A 21,651-nucleotide genomic window follows, 5' to 3' on the forward strand; every position below is an offset into this window, starting at 1 on the left:
CCAGGGCCTGAGCAGCTGCTGGTGCTGCGAGGCAGCCCTGGCCTCCCTTGCCCCACACAGGGGCTATGGGTGGGCATGAGGGGGCAAGCCTGAGCCTGGGACAGAGCTGGCTTTGGGACACAGCATCCAAGTGAGCAAACAAAGCTTGGTGGAGGCTCAGGGTGCAGAGGCACTCTGCTGTGTGCAGAGGCAGTGCTCAGCTCTTGGAGCAGAGCAGCCTGCAGGGATGGGAGAGCCCAGGAAGCAATGTCCCAGGGGCTCTGCAGCAAGGGAAGAAATGAAGGTGTGTGGGAGGACAAGGGAACACTGAGGGCAGCTCCTAGGTGGTTATGAACACTTCAGGGCTGGGTGTCAGGAGGAAGGGGCCAGGACAGCACAAGGGGCAGGGGGCTTGGGAAGTTCCATCTAAACATGAGCTGCAACCTCTGCCTTTTGAGGGTGGTGGAGCCCTGGGGCAGGCTGCCCAGGGAGGTTGTGGAGTCTCCATCCCTGGAGTCAATCAAAACCTGCCTGGACCCCGTGCTGGGGATCCTGTTCTGGGTGACCCTGCTGTGGCATGGGGCCTGGGCTGGATGGTCTCCGGGGGTCCCTTCTGTGACCCTGGGCAGGGCAGGGAGGGAATTCACCTCAGCAGCCCCAGCTGGGGCTCAGAGTTTCCCTGCTGCCTCTGAGGCATGAGAAGTGCTGGCAGAGGACAGAAATGCCAGGCATGCCTCTGTGCTGCTGCACATGTGCATGCTGGAGGGCTCAGAGGTGTGGCCAGGGCTCCCAGTGCATCCTGTAATTTCAGCTGCAGGCTGGAGAGGCCAGGGGCACTCCCTGCTGTGAAAAGCAGCTCCCTCTGCTCCCAGCCCTGCACACCAAGTGCCAGTGGCTGGAGGTAAGTGCCAGGGGGATGGTGCAGCCTCTGCTGCTCTGCCAGAGGGGAGCTGGGCTTCAGAGATCAGCTGCAGGCATCCACCTGAGCGAACTCAGCTGCAGCTCTGTGCTTCCCCAGGCAGAGCAGACCCTCAGGAGTTCCTTGTGTGCTTTGGTCTAGTCTGAGATAGGCTTTGAGCAGTGCTCTTGGCATAAGTTTGCTTGGAGTCAGTCACTTCCCTCCTCCAACCCTGGGCTTGGAGTTATCTCCTTCTCTGATGACCAAACCTGGAGCCCAGGAGGCTCCATCTGAGCAGGAGGAGAAACTTCTGTGGTGTGAGGCTGCTGGAGCCTGGAGCAGGCTGCCCAGAGAGGTTGTGGAGTCTGGAGAGCTTCCAACCCCCCCTGGGCACTGTGCCCCTGGGCAAGCTGCTGTGGGTGCCCTGCTGGGGCAGGGGCTTGGATGGGTGAGCCCAGAGGTCCCTTCCAGCCCCCCCATGCTGGCAGCCTGTGTGGTTCTGAGGTTGTTCCTGTTTGCTTCTTCCTGGCTGCACTAAGCTGACTCCTTGCCCCTGGGGCATTGAAGACCTCTCCAGCAATGCCACCTTTGCTCCCAGCACTGAGCCTCCTCCTGCTGCTTGGTGAGTACTGCTGTGGGGGCGATGGCTCTGCTGGGAGGACTTCCCTTGCCATCCCCCTGTCCAGCACAAGGACACAGCTTGCCTGGAAGAGTGAAGGGCTCTTCATGCAATGGCTTTCAAGCCATGATTTTGGGGATGGTCTTTCCCTGGCTCAGCATGCAGCCATGGGAGGTTATGGGGGAGTGTGGCCAGCAGGCCAAGGGAGGTTCTCCTCTCCCTCTGCTCTGCCCTGCTGAGGCCACAGCTGGAGTCCTGGGTCCAGTCCTGGGCTCCCCAGGTCAAGAGCCAGGGAAGTGCTGGAGAGAGCCCAGGGGAGGCTGGGAAGATGCTGAGGGGCCTGGAGCAGCTCTGTGAGGAGCAGAGGCTGAGAGCCCTGGGGCTGAGAGCCTGCAGCAGAGCAGCCCCAGAGGGGAGCTGAGCAATGCTCAGCAAGAGATAAAGGCTGGGGGGCAAGGGGCTGGGGCCAGGCTCTGCTCTGCCCAAGCAAGCTCCCTGACCTGAGGTGAAAGATGCTAATGCCAGGCAGTCTTTGTGTGCCCCTGCTGCCCTCCTAGGCTTGCATTTTGCCACCTTTCCAGCTGTGTGCTCTTGGCAGGGCAGCTGCCAGCTGCCAGCAGGAGCCCTGGAAAAGCTGGGAGCCAAGGGACCAGTGGAGGGCTTGTGCAGCCCTGCCCAGAGCCAGCAGGGACAGGTTGGCTTCTCCCAGCTCTTGGGCAGGACTGGCATGGGGACTGTCACTCTGTGACCTGGTGCTCTGCAGAGCTGCAGCACAAGGTGCATCTCACCCAGCTGAGGGCTTGGCAGGGGAAATGTGTGGATGCAGCACAGGCCTGGCTGCAGTGGATGCAGAACCACAGAACTGTTTGGGCTGGAAAAGCTCTCTGAGACCACCCAGTCCAGCCCCCAACCAGCCCCCCCATGGCCACCAAACCCTGGCCCCAGGTGCCATGGCCACAGGTTTCCTGAGCCCCTCCAGGGCTGGGGACTCCACCACCCCCCTGGGCAGCCTCTGCCCGTGGGGACTGTGTGAAACAGGTAGAAGCCTCAAGCAGGATGGGAGCAGAAGCTTGGTGAGCCTGGCCCCCCCCAGCCTGCTCATGGTGCACAGGGGGTGCTGGGGAGGGAAGCCCTGGAGAGAGGATTGTCCCTGGAGGGTCGTCTGCCCCTTGCCTTGCCTTGCCTTGTCCTCTCGGGAGGCAGGGGTGCAGCAGTCCCTCCTGCCAGCTGTGGCACCCTCCTGCCAGCTGTGGCACCCTGTGCCAGCTGTGGCACCCTGTGCCTGCTCTGCCAGGCTGACCCAGGGTGGGCAGAGCAGTGCTTCATGTCTGCTGCCTCAGAGCCAGGGAGGGAGCAGCAGGGAGGGCTCAGTGCAGTCCTGTGCCCAGGAAGAGGAACAGAGGGGTGTGCAGGGTCTGCTGAGGCAGGCAGGGCTCTGGGCATCAGCTCTGGCCCGGGGCTGCTGCTGCACTCTCGGCTCCTTGCCTTGCAGGGTGGCAGGAGCCTGCTGCAGCCTCTGCTGGGACTCACCTGGTAAGGGCAGCTGCTGGGGGGGAGGGGGTCTGCTCCCCCCAGGCCTTCATGGCAGAGTGGGGCTGGGGGCTGGTGGGCAGGGCCCCGGGGGGGCTGGTGGGCAGGGCCCCGGGAGGTTGGTGGGCAGGGTGGGCTCCATCCTGGCAGCAGTGCCTGGGGGCTGGGGGCTGGTGGGCAGTGCCCTGGGGGCTGGTGGGCAGAGCCCCTTGGGGGCTGGGGGCTGGTGGGCAGGGCGGGCTCCATCCTGGCAGCAATGCTCGGGGGGGCTGGGGGCTGGTGGGCAGCGCCCGGGGGGGCTGGGGGCTGGTGGGCAGTGCCCCTTGGGGCTGGGGGCTGGTGGGCAGGGTGGGCTCCATCCTGGCAGCAGTGCCCGGGGGCTGGGGGCTGATGGGCAGTGCCCGGGGGGGCTGGTGGGCAGGGCGGGCTCCATCCTGGCAGCAGTGCCCGGGGGCTGGGGGCTGGTGGGCAGTGCCCGGGGGGGCTGGTGGGCAGTGCCCGGGGGGGCTGGTGGGCAGGGCGGGCGCCATCCTGGCAGCAGTGCCCGGGGGGGCTGGGGGCTGGTGGGCAGTGCCCGGGGGGCTGGTGGGCAGGGCGGGCTCCATCCTGGCAGCAGTGCCCGGGGGGGCTGGTGGGCAGGGCGGGCTCCATCCTGGCAGCAGTGCCCGGGGGCTGGGGGCTGGTGGGCAGTGCCCGGGGGGGCTGGTGGGCAGGGCGGGCTCCATCCTGGCAGCAGTGCCCGGGGGCTGGGGGCTGGTGGGCAGGGCGGGCTCCATCCTGGCAGCAGTGCCCGGGGGCACTCCGCTGCCGCACGGCAGACCCAGCGCACCGGGCGCGGAGCTGGAGCCGAGTGCTCTTCCCCTGGCGGTCGCCAGGCAGGGGTGGGATGGGGCTGGCCTCTCCGGGGCTGTGCGGGGCTTCGGTGCCAGCCCAGCTGCAGGCAGGTCCGGGGAGGGTCACTCGCACCCCCGGGAGCTGAGTCGCGGAGCCCCCGGGGGCCGTGGGAGCTCGCCGGGCTCCGGGGCGCGGAGCCGGCGCTGGAAGCCACTTTGGCAGCGGCAGCTTCCGGGCAGGGTGAGGTTGGGAGCCCTGGGTCTGGGCCCCTGAGCGTCCCCAGGCCAGCTCCAAGCGCAGGCGGTGGCAGGGAGCTGGGCTGGGTGCAGAGCTCCCAGCTGGTGCTGTGCTCCTCTCCTGGCTGGTGCTGAGGGCTTCCCTTCTCTGCCTCCCCTGGCGCAGTGCTCCAGCTCCGCTGGCGATGGTGAGTCTCCTACCAAGGGGTCCCCCCCAGGGGCGGTCAGCCCTGGCTCTGTGTGCGCAGTCCCAGCACAGCTCCTCGATCCCTGTCTCTCTCTCTCTGTTTTGGGGAAGCAGAACCTGCCCTGTGTGCCTCGGTGAAGAGGTATGGGAGCCACCAGCCAAGGAGCCTGGCAGTGCCCTCCCTGGCAGTGCCCTCCCTGGCAGTGCCACTGGTTTGTAGGGGATGTCACTCTGGGGGGAAGGAAGCCTCTGAAGCCAGGAGCAGGACCGGAGAGGCACAGAGCAGAATGATCCTAAAGGCCTCTTCCAGCCCAAACCACTCCGGGATTGTGAGGCTGGAAAAGGCTTCTGAGCTCAGGGCAGCAGCACCACAGCCCCTGAGCCACGTCCCACAGGGCCATGGCAGTGCCCTGTGAGCTGCCCCCCTGCCAAGGCCCAGGGCTGCCTGTGGGCAGGGAGGGCTCTGGTTGCACTCACTGAAGGGGGGAGGGAAAACTCCCTCCGGGGGCATTGTCTGTGCAGGACAAAGGCAGGCAGGGCAGGCCCCTGCCGTGCCAGCAGCTCCAGGAGCCTTGGCACTGCTGCTGAGCTGAGCCTGGCAAGCAGTGGGGCCCTGAGACTCAGAGCAGGTCCTCTTCAGACCTGCACTGGACTTGGTTTCTACCCAAGGGCCCACAGTTTCCACCTCCCCTCTCCCTGGGGTGCCACCTTCAGTGTGTTCTGTTTGCCCTGTGGGCTGTGCCTGCCTGGCACCACTCCTGCTCCTCACTGGCTGTGCTGGACCCCCACCAAGCCCGTGGTCAGGGGGGCCCAGGCACCTTCCCTGCCTGCTGGGGCTGGGGCAGTTGTGCCCCCTGCTCCTGCCTGTCTCTGCAGGGGTGGTGTTGGCAGGGTGCTAGCTCCCAGCACGCCTGTCCCCAGCTGCTCCGGCTCTGGGGCAGCTGGCACGGAGGAGATGTCTTTGTTTTGCCACCAGTGCCAGCCCAGAGGTGCTCCATGAGGTAGCTCATGGCCAAGCTCCCCCCTGCAGCCTCACTTTTGGACAGCTTGCCTGTGCTCAGGTAATGGCAGGGTGTGCTGCAGGGGACAGGCTGCTCTGGGGGGAAGGGACCTTGGGAGCTCCCCAGTGCAGCCCCCTGCAGCCTGCAGGGACAGCCCCAGCCCCAGCAGGCTGCTCACAGCCCCACACAGCCTGGCCTGGGGGTGCCAGGGATGGGGCAGCTCTCTGGGCAGCCTGGGCCAGGCTCTCACCACCATCAGCTGCTTCCTTCTCTCCAGTCTGGATCTCCCTCTGTTAGTTCAAGCCCTCCCCCCTTGCTCTGTCACCACAGGCCCTGCTCAGAAGTCTGTCCCCAGCTTTCTGCTCAGCCCCTTAGCACTGCAAGGCCACCAGAAGGTCTTCCCAGAGCCTCCTCCTCTCCAGGAGAGGAAGCAGTCCCGAGGGAGGTGAAGTGCTGCAGCATCCCCCAGTGCTGCACAGCTTCCCTCACCTCTCTGTGCATCTCCCTTCTCTGTTCCAGGGTGCTTGGCTCCAGGACCTGCAGGATGATTTCCTCCCATCCTTGTACTCCTGCCTCTCCCCCGAGCCTCCCAGGGCCCTGGATCCACAGTTCTCCATTCTCTTCTTTTCCAAATACGACTCCAAGAAGCTTGCAGCTGCCCTGGCCAGGTTCAGCCAGAGGGTAGGAGCCACACAGCCTGCTGCCTGCTCTCCTGCAATTAGTGCTCCGCTTAGCCCTGGCTTAGCTTTCACCTCTCACAGAGTCCTGAGGTGGGCTGGGGGGGAAGGGAGCGTTTAAAGCTCGCCTAGTCACCAGCAGGGCCATCTGCAGCTAGGCTGGGCTGCTCAGAGCTCAGCCAACCTCCCCTTGAGGGGACAGCCTGAGGCACCCTTGCAGAGCACAGAGCCCCAGCAGCAGGGCAGAGCTCTGCCGGCACAGCACAAATCCCAGCCCTCAGCCGCTGCAGCCTTTGCTGCCTGCAGGGCCAGCACAGCCCTGGGCTTCCAGAGGGAGGCACAGGCTGGCTGGGCTGGAGGGGCAGAGGTGCTGCAGGGGTGGAAGGGCCGGCAGCCAGAGGGGGCTGGGGCTGGGGCTGGCTCTGTTCCTGCTCTTCAGGCTCCTGGGGGGCTGTGGAAGGCCCCTTCAGCTCTGTGCTTCTCCTCATCTCTTGCCTCCAGCTGTCTCATGTGCCTCTCTCTCTGGAGTGGAGCCTGGTCTTCATCAACGGCCTGTGGGAGAGGGTGCTGCAGGTGCCAGGCATTGGCAGCCCAGCTGTCTTGTTCCAGTGGGTCCATGGTGGGCTCCAGCCCCTCCTGGCCAAGCCCCAGGTTGCTGATTGTCTCCATGCCAAAAACATCCTGTGTGAGACCTTCCAGGGGATGTAAGTGCTGGCCACAGACAGCTCAGCTGGGAGGTAGGGAGGGAGTCCTTGCTCAGCCTCCCCAAGGGGAGGAAGCCTCAGAGGGCTGTGCACCCCTGGGGGCCCAGCCAAGGTTTCTGCTCAGCATAGCTGCTGAGCCTGTGGCTGGTCCTCAGCATCAGTCACTGCCCCCCAGCAGCCATGGGGGGCTGCTGGGAAGGGAAGTCACAGCAGTAGGGGGACAGGGCTGACAATATCAGCCTGCAAGGCAGAATCCAGCCCTGGCTTCATCTTTATTGCCAAGAGAGTCACAGAATCCTAGAATGGGTTGGGCTGGAAGGGACCAAACCCATGGCAGGGGCAGGGACCCCTCCCACCAGCCCAGGCTGCTCAAGCCTCATCCAGCCTGGCCTGGAACACCCCCAGGCAGGAGGCAGCCACAGCCTCCCTGGGCAGCCTGTGCCAGAGCCTCCCCAGCCTCCCTGGGAAGGATTCCTTCCTCATCTCCAGACTCAATCTGCCCTCTTCCAGCTCCAATCCATCCCCTCTCCTCCTGGCACTCCCAGCCCTTGTCCAGAGTCCCTCCCCAGCTCTCCTGGAGCCCCTGCAGGTACTGGGAGGCTGCTCTGAGGTCCCCTGGAGCCTTCTCCTCTCCAGGCTGAACAACCCCAGCTCTCCCAGCCTGGCCCCACAGGGGAGGCTCTCCAGCCCTCTGCTCCTCTTCATGGCCTGCTCTGGACCCACTCCAGCAGTTCAATGTCCTTCCTGTGCTGGGGGCCCAGGCCTGGATGCAGGGCTGGAGGTGGGGGTCTCACAAGAGCAGAGGGGGATCTTCCTTTCTGCTTCACCTGCAGAGTGGCTTCCCTCAGTGGCATCTACCCTGACCTGCCAGTGGAGGAGCAGAGGAACCTTTATGCTGCCATCAAGCACTACCTCCTCCAGGCTGGTAAATGCCTTGGGTCTCTTCCAGAGGCAGCAGGAAGCTCTCAGCCCCTGCTGCAGGATCAGCTGTGGTCTGTGCCAGGGCTGTGGATTTCTGCTGTCTCTCCAGGGGAGAGAAGCTGGGACTGGGGCTGGGGCTGTGACAGGGCTGGGGGCTTGCAGGGATCATTTTCTTGCCTGAGCAGCAGCCAGCCAGCCCTGTGCTGGCTTCCAAGGCAGGGCTCCCTGCTGGCTGAGGTCTGTGCTAGGCAGAAGTCTGTTCTGCCTGTGAAGGTCTCCAGGCCCCACTGCTTCCCTGCAAGTCACTGCTCTGCTTTGCAGGAGCTCAGCAGAAATGCTTCAGTGCAGCCATCCCAGGTCTGAACTCCACTGCTTGGTTTAAGAACTACCTTGGGCCCTTTATGGAGCATGCTACTGTTGCAGACCTGCAGCTCTTTGGGGATGAGCCAACAGTAAGTGCAGTCCAAACTCAAAGCACTCTGTGCCTGCAGAGGTCATCTCCTGCCCTGCCCAGGAGCCATGGGGTGCTGAGAGCTTATTTCTGCTGGACAGCCTCTGCAGTTCTTGTCTGCAGCCCAGCCAGGGCTTCCCCTGGTGAGGGAGAGCAGCCCAGAGGCTGGAGCTGTGCAGAAAGCAAGCTGGGGGCAGCAAGGGGGTGGGGGAGCAGCCCCAAGCCTCAGCTCAAGCCTGGGGCCTGGCTTAGTGAGCTGCCTGCATGGCTGAGCAGGGCTGCAGGGGCAGGACCAAGGCCTTTAGCAGCTCTCCTGCCTGGGTGCCTCACACAGTTCTGGAGAGGCTTCAGTGCCCTCAGAGCACCAAGGTGAGCAGGACCTCAGGATCTGACCCACAGAGAGCAAATCAAACCAGCTGCTGGGGGTGAGGATTGCCCCAGGCCTGGCTTAAAGCAGCTAAACCTGAGCAGGACCTCAGGATCTGACCCACAGAGAGCAAATCAAACCAGCTGCTGGGGGTGGGGATTGCCCCAGGCCTGGCTTAAAGCAGCTAAACCTGGCTTGTGTGCTTGTTTTCCCCTCTCGACCCTTCAGCTGCAAACCTTCGCCAGGGACCCTCTGAGCCTGCAGCTGGTCAGCAGCCTCACCCTGCCCTGGCAGACAGCTGTGTTCTACACCTCCCTGCTGACCTCTGCACCTGATTTCCCCCTGGCCAGGTATGAGACCTGACCCAGCTTCCTCCCTGAACCACAGAGACGCAGAACCAGGCTGGAGAAGGCCTCTGGGAGCAGCAGTCCAACCAGCAGCCCCACACCACCAGGGCCACCTAACCCTGGCCCCAGGAGCCACGGCCACAGCTCCCGGAGCACCTCCAGGGGTGGGGATCCACCACCTCCCTGGGCAGCCTGTGCCAGCCCCTGGCCACTCTGGCAGGGACAATGCAGTTCCTAATCTCCAACCTGTCCCTCCCTGGCACAGTTTCAGGCTGTTTCCCCTTGTTCTATCACCTGAGACAGGGGGGAAGAGACCAACTCCCACCTGGCTCCAGCCTCCTTTCAGGACAATGAGATCTCCATCGGTCTGGAGCAGAGGTTTAGTCTCTCCTCCAGGCTGAGCACCCCCAGCTCCCTCAGCTGCTGCTCCCCAGCCCTGTGCTCCAGACCCTTCCCCAGCTTGGTTGCTGCTGGAGTGAGGGGCCCAAAACTGCAGCCAGGACTGGAGGTGGTCTCTGGAGGCAGGAGTGTCAGCAGCACCAGAGCTAGAATGAGCCAAGGCAAACATGGCCTGGAAAGGGCGTCCTGAGGAGAAGAGGAAAGACCTGCCACAGTCTCTGACAACCTCTCCTCCTTGTCTCCCACCTGCAGCCTTCCAGACAGATTTGTTTGCTGCCTGAGCCCCTCAGCAGTGAGCAACCTGAGCAGGGCTGAGGCTTTGAGCTTGGCCCAGAGGATCACCGAGAGCTGCCCTTGGAACCTGACGCACAGAGGACTAACCAGAGAGAGAGCTCCCTCCTCCCTGAGCAGAGAGGAGCTGCAGGTGAGCACAGAGTGACAGAGTCCTTGTGCTTGGAGGAGACCTCTGAGGTCATGGAGTCCAACCCTTACCCCAGCACTGCCAGCTCAGCACCAACCCCTGGCCCTCAGCACCACAGCTCCAGGGCTTTGGAACCCCTCCAGGCATGGGCACTGCACCCCTGCCCTGGGCACTGCACCTCTGCCCTGGGCAGCCTGGGCCAGGGCTTGCCAACTCTTTTGGGGAAGAAGTTGTTCCTCGTGTCCAACCTAAGCCTCCCCTGGGGCAACCTGAGGCCGTTTGACACCTCCAGAAGCTGTGGGATCTGAACTGCTCAGCTCTCTGCTCCTGCCCTGCCCTGCCTGGGGCCTCCTGCAGGTTGCATCCTCTCTGGTGAGGAAGTTTGAGCGCTTCCCCCCCGCGCTGCTGCGTGCCCTGGGCCAGGCTGCAGTTGGCCTCTCCATCTCTGACCTCGAGGACAGGATCAGTGCCCAGGAGCTGGCTGCAGCGCTCCCTGCCCTGGCTGCGGTTCGAGGCTGGAGCGCTGAGCAGGCCAGCGCCATCACCCGCAAGCTGCTGAGCTCTGGCTATCAGGTAGGGGACGAGGCCCCCGGGGCGCCCCACCGCCGCCGTGCTCGCTGCACACAGGCTGCTCCTGGCCCTCGGGGTGCTGAGGGCTGCCGGTGGTGCCTTGCAGGTGTCAGACGGGCAGAGCCTGGCCGGGCTGGGCGGCTTGGTGCCCGGGCTGGGCAGCGCCGCGCTCCGCGCTCTGCCTCCGGAGGCCGTCTCGGAAGCCGTGCGGCTGCCCGGGTTTGCTCAGCACCTGGAGGCTCTGCCCCCTGCTCTGAAGATGGTGCTGGTGGAGAAGGTGAGGCTGCCTCTCCCTGCAGGCTCCGCAGGCAGCAGAGCTCCCTGGAGCCAGAGCCGAGGGCTGGCTCCCTGGGGCCAGGCGCTGGCACCCCCCGGCCCTGGGGCTGCGCGGCAGGACAGGCATCTCCGGTCCCTCTGGCCAGGGTGTCCTGGCAGCCTCCTGGGGACAAGGGCAGAGGCAGCAGAGGTTTGACAGGGTGGCCCTGGCTGGTCCTGCCCAGTGACTTGAAAAGGCTCCAGGAGAGAGGCCACTGCCATGGCTTGGTGTAAGAGCACAGGAGAAGTGCAGGAGGCTAAGGGAGTGCCTTGAGGGGCAGGCTGGCCCTTCAGGGCCATGTGGGAAGAGAAGGTGCCTCAGGAAGTCCCTTGTGGGGCAGGCTGGTCCTCAGCAGCCTCATTTCATCCCCCATGCAGCTGTGGAGGGTTGGGGCTCCCTGTTGCCTCTCTTCTCACGTTGCCTGGGTGGCTCTCAAGCTCGGGCACTCACCTTGCCTCTGAGCTGCCTTGGGCACCAGAGGTCCCTCCTGCAGCATGTCCCTGTGAGAGGGAGCAGGGAAATGCCAGCTGCTGACAGGATTGCTCTGGCAAGCTGAGCCATGGATTGAGGTGCCAGAGAGGAAGGACATGTCCCTCCTTGGCTGGTTACACATTCTGAGGGCGCAGAGCCAGGAGGTGAGGAGCTGAGGAGGGAGAGGGTTGTTCCTGCTCCCCAGCACCCCAGGCAGTAGCTCCCAGGGGCTCTCTCGACCCCAGGACTGTCAAACAGGAAAGGTTTCGTGGTGTGAAGCCTCCCGGGGCTGGCTGCTGGCCAGCAGGGCATTGTCTGGCTGTTTGCTTTAGCCTCTCTGTTTGACTAACAGCTTGGGTGGGATTCTCTTGTTTGCTGAAGATCTCCTCCCGTGTGAGCCACCCTGCTGAGCTGGTTCCCTGTGTCCCTGCTGCTCTGGCCAGGTACATTCCTAAGTCCTTGCTTGTCTTTGGGGAAGAGCAGCCCAACATCCAGGACCTCAACAGCAAGCCCTGGACCCCAGAGCAGGTAAAGTGCTGATGCTTGCTGCCAGCCCTGGGCTGTGCAGAGCTAGGAGGCTGCTCTGCCAGCCTGCCTGAAATCCCCTCAGTGCCAGTGGAGGGGGGCTGGGAGGCACCCCTGGAGAGCATCTCAGCCAGCCCCTGTGCAGAGCAGGGCACCCAGGGCAGGGCACCCAGGATGGCAGTGCCCAGGTGGGTTGGGAAAGGCTCTGGAGGAGGAGGTGCAGCTGATGAGCCACTGCTGCTCTGGCTTTGCTTCCCAGGCTGCCATGTTCTTCAGTGATGTGGTGAAGGCAGAGCCTGACTTCAGCAGGTAGCATTTCTCTTCCCTTCTGCCCTGGTCCCTTGGCTTTGGTTGGGATCTCTGCCTCTCCTTTGGAGCCAACATCAGCCTCCTGACCTCACATCAGAAGCTTTTCCACAGAGCTCTGTTTCCAATGGAAGGACTTCTCCCTGAGCTGCCCCAGGCTGTGCAGGGTGTTCAGTGGGGAGGATCTGCACTACTCCATTTCTCTTGGCTGAAGGCACAGGGAGGAGGCTCATCTTGTAGTCCAGGGTGCAGCAGTGCTGCTTGGGGTGCAGAGTTTGCCCCTGCATTCCTACTGCCACTGCAGGGCTCCAGCTGAGGGAGCTGGGGCTGTCCAGCCTGGGGAAGAGGAGCCTGAGGGAGAGCTTCTGGCTCCCTACAGCTCCCTGAAAGGAGGCTGGGGCCAGCTGGGGCTTGGTCTCTTCTCCCCAGGAGCAGGTGGTAGGATGAGAGGCAGTTGCCCCAGGGAGTGTTCAGATTGAACATTCCTCACTGCAAGGGCTCTCAAAGCCTGGCACAGGCTGCCCAGGGGGGTGGTTGGATCCCCATCCCTGCAGAGCTGTGGTGCTGAGGGGCATGGCTCAGCACCAGCCTCGGCAGAGGTAGGTGATGGCTGCACTTGACCCTCAAGGTCTCTTCCAGCTGCAGCCATTCTGTGATGCTTGCTTCTCCCCAGCACAGGGCAGGGGTAGCAGGTTTGCAGGGATGGAGTTTGGAGGGCATTAAGCTCTGGCCCTGGGGCAGGCTCCTGCTGGCTGTGCTGGTCACTGACCCGTGGCAGAGCAGGGCTGAATCTGCTCCTGACCTCTCTGCCCTTCTGCTTCACCTCCTGAAACGTTCAGGCTCTCCCAGTCAGTCCTCCAGGGCTTCACCTGTGCAGCTGCCAAGGAGACAGCAGCAGCAAGATTCCAGGAGCTGGCCAGAGTGATGAAGAGGAAGGAGGTCAAGCTGGGAGAAGACCAGGTCAGTGCCCAGGTTCTGAATGTGCTGTGTGTGGTGCTGCCATGCAGCTGGCAGCGAGGGTTGGTCAGCCAGGACAAGAGCACAGCCAGCTGAAGCCCTGGAGCCAGAGGGACTGCCCTGGCTCTGCATCCCACAGGCTGAATTGCCTTGGGGCCAGGAGCAGCCAACCCCCAGCTGGCAGATCTGGGACTCAGCCCTCTGATCCCTGTCTTTGCTGCTGGGCTTTCCCTTCCCCCTCCCTTTGGAGCAGAGCAAAAGCTTTTTGTGCTGTTTCTCCATGCTGGTTCCTCCCTTTGGTGTCTCCTCAGCTGAGCTGCTTGGTGAAGCTGGTGACCCTGCAGGGGATTCCCAAGGACTTGGACAGCTACCCCAGGGAGCTGCTGCTGTTCTTAAGGTGAGCAGCTACCACCTGCAGGTGGGGGCAGAAGGAAGTCTCAGCTGCTCAGGGCTGGCCCCTGGCTGATGCAGAGTCCAAGCTGACTCAGGCCTCCTGCCAGGGGACAAAAGCTCTCCCATTCCAGGAAGCTTCCAACAAGCTTGAAGGGTTTCTGGTTCTCAGATCCAGCCAACCACCAGACTGACCTCAGCACTGTCAGCTGCTGTTCAGTCTGGCTTTAAAGAGCTGTAACCAGTGTGTGGGATTAGTACTTCCTGGCCTCTGGGACTGTGCTGTGCTCTTGCAGCCACAGACTCACAGAAGGGGTTGGGTTGGAAGGGACCTTAGAGCTCCTCCAGCCCCAGCCCCCTGCCCATGGCAGGGACCCCTCCCACCAGCCCAGGCTGCTCAGGGCCTCATCCAGCCTGGCCCTGAACACCTCCAGGGAGAGGGCAGCCACAGCCTCCCTGGGCAGCCACAGCCTCCCTGGCAGCCTGCTCAGAGTCTCCCCAGCCTCACTGGGAAGAATTTCTTCCTGATCCCCAGTCTCAATCTGCCTTCTGCCAGCTCAAAGCCATTGTCCCTGGGTTGCCACTGCCAGTCCCTGCCCAGCTTCCCTGCAGACAGCAGAGCTCCAGGAGCTGCCCTCTGTGCTCTGTAGCCAAGGTTTGAGCCATGTGAGGCTGAGTTTCCCAGTGCAGTGCACATTAAAGAGCCTCAGCCCTGGGCAGCTGCTGGGTGCCATTCACCAGGGCTCAGCTGTTTGTCTTTCCAGTCCCTCAGACTATGCAGCCACAGGAAGCTGTCTGCAGTTCTTTGCTAATGTTGGGGAAGCCAACCTTGATGTTCTGCCAAGAGAATCACCTCAGAGGAAAGAGCTGCTGCTGGAGGCTTTGGCATGCCTGGTAGGTGGTGAGGAGGGAGCTCTGCACAAGGCTGGGGAGGACTTGGGGCTCAAGGATCACAGAGTGGCTTGGGCTGGAAGGGACCTTGAAGATCATCCAGTCCCACCCCCCTGCCCTGGGCCCCTACCAGACCAGGCTGCTCAAGACCACATCCAAAGTGGCTTTGAACACCTCCCAGAGTGGAGCCTCCCCAGCTTCTCTTCCCCTGCAGTGGCATCCAGCTCTGCTCAGCACCTCTCTCTTGTGGCACTGCAGGGAGTTCCTGGCCCCCAGGTGGATGAGGAGAGTGCAGAGCTCCTGGGCCATCTGCTCTGTGAGCTGGGGGGGCAGCACATCAGGAGTTCTGGGGGGCACCTGCTGAAGCACCTGAGCCGCTGTGACTCCTTCCTGCCTGAGCAAGAGGAGGCCATTAGGAGTGTCCTCAGCAGTGGCAACACCTCCTTTGGGTATGGATTTTCCTCCTGGGCACCAGCAGAGCAGTTCCCTTGACCAAAGCCCTTGGCAGCCAGGTCAGCCCAGCACTCAGTCCCTCGCCTCTGAATTCCCCTCTGGGCTTCCTCATTCTGTTTGCACACCTCTCAGCTGGAAGGTTTGCCTGGGGTCCCACTCACAGTGGCCCTTCTGTGGCTCACCTGCTCCACTTGCAGGATCCTTCCCTTTGGGCTGCTCTTTAGTCACCAGCCTTGCCAGGGCCTGTCCTGAGGAGCGTGGTGGCTTGGGCTGCTGGCTGCTGGCTGCCAGAAAACATTCTCCTGCCAGCTGCCCCCTGCTTGGTAATCCCTGGCTGGAGCTCACAGAGCTGCTGCCCAGGAGGCCAAAGATTTCCCTTGCTCTGAGCTGGGTGGCAGTAAGCAGCAGCAGTGCCTTGGGCTTCATGAAAGTCAGGGATTTGTTAGATGCCCTTTTCTCATCTGCCTGCCCCTGCCCCTGCTCTGGGGGAATGAGGCTCTGTGTGACAGGAGGCAGCTGAGGAGGGCTAGGAGTTAAATCCAGGTGGGACAAGGGACATCATCCTGGCAGCTCCTGGGGTGGGATTTGTGGCTGTCCATCCCTGAGAGCTGGTCCCTGCTCATTTGTTCCTGTGCAGGCCTCCTGCAGAGTGGTCAGCTCTTACCTTGAAGGAGCTCAGTGGCTTGATTCCTGTCTTGGATCACAGCATCTTGCAGGAGATCCCCAGGGTGAGTTGTTCACAGAGCTGGGAGGCACTCCTGGGGGGCTGTGCAGCCAGTGCCAGGGGGGGGTGGTCTGTGAGGAGGGAGGCTTCATCCAGCTGCCAGCCTGCAAGTGCAGACCCAGGTCACTGCCATCTTCCCCTGCCTGCTGGCAGAGCACCAGAGGTGGGAGGGGGCAGGAGCTGTAGAGAGGCATTAAGGTTGGAAAAGACCTCTAAGATCCCGTCCACCAAGCCTACCACACCATGGCCCCAGCTGCCATGGCCACAGCTCTCTGAGCACCTCCAGGCATGGGGACTGCAGCACCTCCCTGGGCAGCCTCTGCCAGCCCCTGAGCACTCCTGCAGCAGAGGCATTTCCCCCATGTCCAACCTGCGCCTCCCCTGCTGCAGCTTGAGGCCCTTTGCTCTCCTCCTGTCACTGGGTGCCAGGGAGCAGAGCCCAACCCCCCCTCACCCCAGCCTTCCTTCAGGGGCTCAGAGAGCAATGAGCTCTCCCCCCAGGCTTCCCTTCTCCAGGCTAACCCCCCCAGTTCCCTCAGCTGCCCCTCACCAGCCCTGTGCTGCAGCTGTGTCTCTTCTCTGGACAGGCTCCAGCCCCTCGGTGTCCTTGGAGTGAGGAGCCCAAAACTGGGCTCAGTGTTTGAGGTGTGGCCTCACCAGTGCTGGGCACAGGGGGCAGACACCTCCCTTGGCCCTGCTGGTGGCCTCTGGCTCCTGCTCAGCTGCTGCCAAGCAGCACCCCCAGGTCATGGTCCCCTGGGCAGTGCCAGCCCTGCTGCCCCAGGCTGCAGCATCTCTGCATGGTTGTGACAGTGCCCTGGGGGGGGAGGTGGCATCATTTATGGGGCAGGGGTTAGGACAGGGCTGAAGCTCTTAGAGCTTCGCCTTTGGCTCCCCAAGGAAAGATCCAGAGGCTGCTCCAGCAGCAGCCTGCTGCCTGTGGGGCTTTGGCAGCGCAGTTGGGTAGGACCTTGTGGTGCTGCTGGTAGGGCCCCGGGGCCCTCCCGATGAGCCATTCCCTTTGCAGGATGCTTTAACTCTCTGGCTGAAAAGTTTTGCCCGGGATTCCCCTCTCTCGAGGGAGGAGCTGGCCAGCATCGCTGAGGAGCTGCAGCCCAGCAGGCACAAACGAGCAGACGGTGAGGGAGCCTGCCCTGGCCCGGGCTGGCAGCCTCCCCTCTGGCACCGGGGTGCCCCCAGTGCCTCAGAGTCTCCTTGAGTGGGGCTGAGCTGAGCTGGGAGACGCTGGGTGCTGGGGCAGCCAGGAGGAGGAGGAGGGTGGAGCTGTCCCTGCCCATCCCCAGCAAGGCAGCAGCCAGAGCCTGGCACTGCCCAGGCTGATAACTGCTTCACCAGGTTGCCCAGGCCGGGAAGGAGATAACGGAGGAGGTGCTCAGTGACTGACACCATGAACATCTACTACAGCCCAGCAGAGCTGCATGCCTGCCTGAGGAATGTCTCCCTGGAGAACTACCTCACCCAGATCCTGGTCTACCCCTTCAGTGACCCCCAGCTGGCTGCCATGAAGCAGCACCTGGACGAGGTATCACCTCCCTGGCTGCTGCGGGGGTGGCTCAGGGGCTTCCCCAGATGAGCTTCAGGGTCCCCAGGGGCTGGGGCTCCACCATCTCTCTGGGCTTCCCTGCCAGTGCCTGGCCCCGTGCCAATCTGCGTGCCCTGAGCCCCAGTGGGAGTGCTCACTGCTGTGGGGCTCTCCCAGGCTGGCTGTGCACAGAGCATGGAACCCTCAGCCCTGGGTGCCGAGGGAGTGACCAGAGCTCTTCCCACAGACGTACCCTGATGGCTATCCTGCAAGCCTGCTGCCCAAGCTGGGCCTGCTCCTCTCTTTTGTCACTCCTGAGGAGGTTTCCAGGTGGAACATCACTTCAGCTGATGTCCTGGCTGGCATCCTGAGAAGTCAGCCCCCTGAGCAGCAGGTAGGGGCTTGGGGGTTGCTTTCCTGCCCATCCTTGCTCCCTGCTCTGGCAGCTGCTGGTTCCAAGTGGGCTCAGAGCTGGCTGAGCCGTCCCTGAGGCCCAGGCAGACCCCTGTGAAACGATCCCATGGCCTGTGGTTGGCTTTGGCTGAGGGGAAGAGCAGCTCTGGGCCAGGGTAACCTTCGCAACCCTTCGGTGTCCTGCCCAGGCCTCCGCAGCCGTCCGACGCTACCTGGCCCTGGGCAGCCCCCTGGATGCCACAGCTCTGGAGGCCATTGGCACCACCTACATCTGCCTGCTGGATGGGGCTGAGCTCAACATGATAGAGCCCAGCAGCCTGAAGTGAGTCAGCTGCTGGGGTGCTCCTGGCTCCCTGCAGAAGCCCTGAGGGGGAGGCAGCTCAGCTCCTGCTCTGTGCCCTGTTGGAAAGCTGGCTCTGTCCTGCCAGGGGGGGCTTGGGCTCTTCCCTCTGGTACCAGGTGACAGAATGAGCAGAAATGGCCTCAGCTTGCACCAGGGGAGGCTGAGGTTGGAGAGAGAATAGGAGCAATCTCTTTCCTGCCATGGTGGTCAGGGGCTGGCAGAGGCTGCCCAGGGAGGTGGTGGAGTCCCCAGCCCTGGGGGTGCTCGGGAAGCCTGGGGCCAGGGTTTGGCAGCCACGGTGGTGCTGGGCTGCTGGTTGGGCTGGGTGGTCCTGGAGGGCTTTTCCAGCTGGTCTCTCTCTTTTCTCCCCTGCAGAATGGCATCTCTGAACCCTGCAGCCTGCTCTGAGACCACAAAGGACATCTTGTATGCTAAAGCCAAAAGGGCTTTCTCTGGGCAGCCTTTCCCTGCTTACTATGAACTTATTGAACCCTACCTTGGTATGCAAAGAACATTTATGGGGTGGGGAAGGAGAGGCCTTCGAGCCAGAGCCTGGATGGGTATCAAACACCAGCCCAGATCTGGGAGGTTTCAACTGGTAGCACAAGGAGAGGCTCTTGGAGGGGGGAGACCTCCTGGTGGGCTTCCAGGGCTGATCAGAAAGCTGGGGACAGAATGTGGGGCAGGGCCTGTGGTGGCAGGACAAGGGGGGGGTGGCTTGAACTGAAAGAGGAAGGTTCAGGCTGGAGAGAAAGAAGAAATTTCTGCCCCTGGTGGTGGTGAGAGCCTGGCCCAGGCTGCCCAGGGAGCTGCCCCATCCCTGGCACCACCCCAGGCCAGGCTGTGTGGGGCTGGGAGCAGCCTGCTCTGGCTGGGGCTGTCCCTGCTGGCTGCAGGGGGCTGCACTGGATGGGCAGATCCCTTCCTACCCAGAGCAGCCTGGGAGGCTCTGTGCCTGACTGGAAGTTGTGCAAACCACTGGCAGAGGGGAAGCCAAACTGCTGCCAGAGGGAGCTGAGCTGCTGTGAGCTGCTGGAGCCCTGCAGCAGGCTGCCCAGGCAGGCTCTGCAGTGGGCATTCCAACCCCCCTGGCCCCTGTGCTCCTGGGCAGGCTGCTGTGGGTGCTCTGCTTCAGCAGGGGTTTGGAGTGGGTGGTCCCCAGAGGTCTGTGCTTGATCCCAGGGGGTGCTCCTGCAGCGGATCTCCGAGCCCTGAGCACGAGGAACCTGAACATGGGCATCAGCACTCTGGTGAAGCTCAGGAGAGACTCCCTGATGGTGAGCTGGAGCCTGTGGCTCTTCACATCCATGTTGAGCAGTGGGTTCAGGTCACCCTTGGCACCACGCTCAGGTCAGTGCTAGGCCAGCACAAAGGGGAGGACCAGCTTGGAAAGGCTTTCAAAGTGTGATTGGGAGCCAGGGCGGTCCGGGGGGGACCTCCCCAGAGCAGGATCCCACAGCAGCTGTGGCAGGAGCAGGGGACAGGCAATCACCAGGCTCCAGCCCACAGCTCCTGCAGCTCTCACTGAGTGCTGGCAGTGGCATCACCACCTTGGGAGAGGGCTCAGTGCAGAGAGCAGGGAGCAGGACCCCCCTTGGGCACAGGAGAGCTCAGCAGAGGACACTCTGAGGAGCCACTGTCCTGCAGGAGGCTTTAGTGAGGTGTCCCTGCTCACTGCAGGGGGCTGGACTGGGTGAGCTCAGCAAGTCCCTTCCCACCTGATCCACTTCAGGATTCCCTAAGGGTGTCTCAGCTTCAGCCCTCCAGACATTTGTCCTCCTCCTGCTAAGAGAAACCTCCACGGCTCAGAGGTGTTACCTCCATCCTTAATTCCTGCCTTTTGATGTGTCCTAGAGCCTGACACCTTCTGAGGTCCAGGGCTTGCTGGGGATTAACCTTCCTGACCTGCAGAAGTGGCAGCACAGAGCTCCCATCTGGCAGTGGATCCAGCGGCAGAAGCAGTCAGAGCTGGAGCAGCTGCGGCTCGGCCTCACGGGGGGCACACAGAAAGGCTACATCAACCTGGCCCTCCCCAGAGCCCAGGGTGTGTGTTCTGGTAGCTCCTCTGGCTGTCCTGCTCGAGGCACTCCCCTGGGGGCTACAGCCAGGGGGCAAAACCACCCCATGGAAGCAGAGAGCTTCCAGGGAGGGAAAGGCAGAGGTGGCCTTGGGCAGCGCTGCCAAGCAGCTCTGGTCCTGCTCCCTGCACAGCTTGGGGCAGGCCCTGGGCTGCCCAAGGCTCTTGAGCTGGGCTGCTGCAGACCCCTTCCAGTGGCATCACCCAGCCACTGGGCACACTGGGCAGTGCCCCCCTCCTCCCCTCACCTCCTGGTGCTGGGGGGCAGCAAGCTCCACTCTGCTGAGGAGCCTTGAGCCTTGGCTCCAGTGTCAGAAGCAATCTTGTGACGGCTCAGAGCATCTCCACTGGCTGAGCATCTCCTCCCTTGCTCCTCTGCCATGTGTTGCATTTGGGCCAGGACTTGGTGGTGCTGTCAGGGCTGGCCAAAGATGGCACAAAGAGAAGCTCTGCCCCATGGGGAGCAGCTCACTCACTGCTTTCTCTGCACTCCTGTCCCCTCTTGCTCCTCCAGTTCGATCCTCAGCCTCCCTGGCTGCTGTGGCCCTCCACCTCCTGCCTGCTCTGCTTACCAGCTGCCTGCTGCTGTCCATCCTGGCATGAAGCTCTTCCCTCAGAAGGAAGCCAGCTGGAAGGGAGCAGCCTGTGACCTGCAGGAGGCCTCTGGGGACAGTCACCCCTTGATGGGGAGGGGTTGGTTGCTCAGTGCCACCAGGTACCTACTGCACAGCCCAGGCTTCACTTCTAGGTAGTTTTGTCCTTCAGATCACTCAACCCCCCCCAGCGTCCTGTCTGCAAGGAAAAGCTGAGGCTGCTGAGGGCAGGACCAAGCCTCTTGCACAGACCAAGCCCAGACCAAGCACATCACTGCAGCAAGTGCTGGCAGTATTTTACTTCACAGCCTGGTGGGCTTCAGGGTGAGCAGATTGGCTCTCCTGGGTCTTAGCAACTGCATTTCCCCAGGAGCCTGCCCTCCTGACACTGCCAGCACCTCTGGGTGGCAGGGAAGTGTTCCCCCTGGTTGTTAATGAGAGTGGAACCAAGTGAAAAGTGCCAGAAGCAAACTGCTGAGCTGCTGTTGTCTTCTTCTTGCTCAGGCTGCCTCATGCCTGCAGGCAGCAGTCCAGATGAGATGGGCAGGAGCCCCAGGGGGGCCTGCTGCTTCCCTGGGCTGTTGGCTGACCAACAGTCAGGACCTGAGGGTCTTGCCTTTGGTGCTGACAACTCAACACTGGTGAGCTGAACCCTCAGCCTTGCAGGCTGCTGGCAGTAGGTGAAGATCTGCAGCTTGGAGGGAGAAGCACAGTGGTAGTGGAGCTGGTGCAGGGGGAGAGAAGCAGAGAATGCCAGCAGCTGTGGGGGCTGGAAGGGGCCTCTGGGCATCACCCACTCCAACCCCACAGCAGCTTGCCCAGGGGCACAGTGCCCAGGGGGGGTTGGAAGCTCTCCAGAGCAGGAGACTCCACAACCTCTCTGGGCAGCCTGCTCCAGGCCTCCAGCAGCCTCACACCAAAGAAGTTTCTCCTCCTGCTCAGATGGAACCTCCTGGGTGCCAGTTTGTGCCCCCTGCCCCTGGTCCTGTCCCTGGGCACCACTGAGCAGAGCCTGGCCCCAGCCCCTTGCCCCCCAGCCTTTATCTCTTGCTGAGCATTGCTCAGCTGCCCTCTGGGGCTGCTCTGCTGCAGGCTCTCAGCCCCAGGGCTCTCAGCCTCACAGGGATGCTCCAGGCCCTCAGCCTTCCTTGTGCCCTTCTGTTTGACTCTCTCCAGTAGTTCCCTGTCCCTGAGCTGGGGAGCCCAGAGCTGGAGCCAGCTCTGCAGCTGTGGCCCCAGCAGGGCAGAGCAGAGGGGGAGGACAATGAAGAAAGAGCAGAAGGCCTGGAGCCTGCTTAGGTTTCATCCAGGAAAGCAGCACAGCAAGCAGGAGCACATTTGCAGTGGAAGGAAGAAGCTGATAGATGTTTATTCTGTGACCAAGCCAAACTCCCTGCACTCCACCATCCCTCTCACCAGGCTGCACACTTGGATCCCAGGGTCATGAAACAAGGCAGATGCAGCTCAGTGATCTCAGCTCTCAGGCTGCTTTGCTGGGTCACATTCT

The 21,651-nt window shown here is 62.7% G+C and overlaps 1 protein-coding gene across 1 annotated transcript in view; it reads left to right on the forward strand.

Annotated features, from left to right (window-relative positions):
• LOC128899967 (uncharacterized) overlaps window positions 1-20,154 on the forward strand; it is a 24,081-nt gene extending 3,927 nt beyond the window's left edge. The window contains 25 exon segments of the mRNA XM_054180222.1: window positions 3,760-4,100; window positions 5,804-5,965; window positions 6,463-6,665; window positions 7,499-7,590; window positions 7,908-8,038; window positions 8,633-8,754; window positions 9,403-9,574; window positions 9,929-10,144; window positions 10,248-10,418; window positions 11,310-11,456; window positions 11,713-11,762; window positions 12,599-12,719; window positions 13,028-13,113; window positions 13,871-14,000; window positions 14,256-14,446; window positions 15,088-15,178; window positions 16,202-16,321; window positions 16,540-16,575; window positions 16,577-16,717; window positions 16,965-17,111; window positions 17,320-17,453; window positions 17,850-17,974; window positions 18,657-18,751; window positions 19,329-19,518; window positions 20,066-20,154. Of these exon segments, the coding sequence (XP_054036197.1) occupies window positions 3,760-4,100; window positions 5,804-5,965; window positions 6,463-6,665; window positions 7,499-7,590; window positions 7,908-8,038; window positions 8,633-8,754; window positions 9,403-9,574; window positions 9,929-10,144; window positions 10,248-10,418; window positions 11,310-11,456; window positions 11,713-11,762; window positions 12,599-12,719; window positions 13,028-13,113; window positions 13,871-14,000; window positions 14,256-14,446; window positions 15,088-15,178; window positions 16,202-16,321; window positions 16,540-16,575; window positions 16,577-16,717; window positions 16,965-17,111; window positions 17,320-17,453; window positions 17,850-17,974; window positions 18,657-18,751; window positions 19,329-19,518; window positions 20,066-20,154 (3,503 nt within the window).
• Window positions 20,155-21,651: the final 1,497 nt, after the last annotated feature.

Source organism: Dryobates pubescens, chromosome 4 (genome assembly GCF_014839835.1).
Source record: "Dryobates pubescens isolate bDryPub1 chromosome 4, bDryPub1.pri, whole genome shotgun sequence".
NCBI lineage: Eukaryota > Metazoa > Chordata > Aves > Piciformes > Picidae > Dryobates > Dryobates pubescens.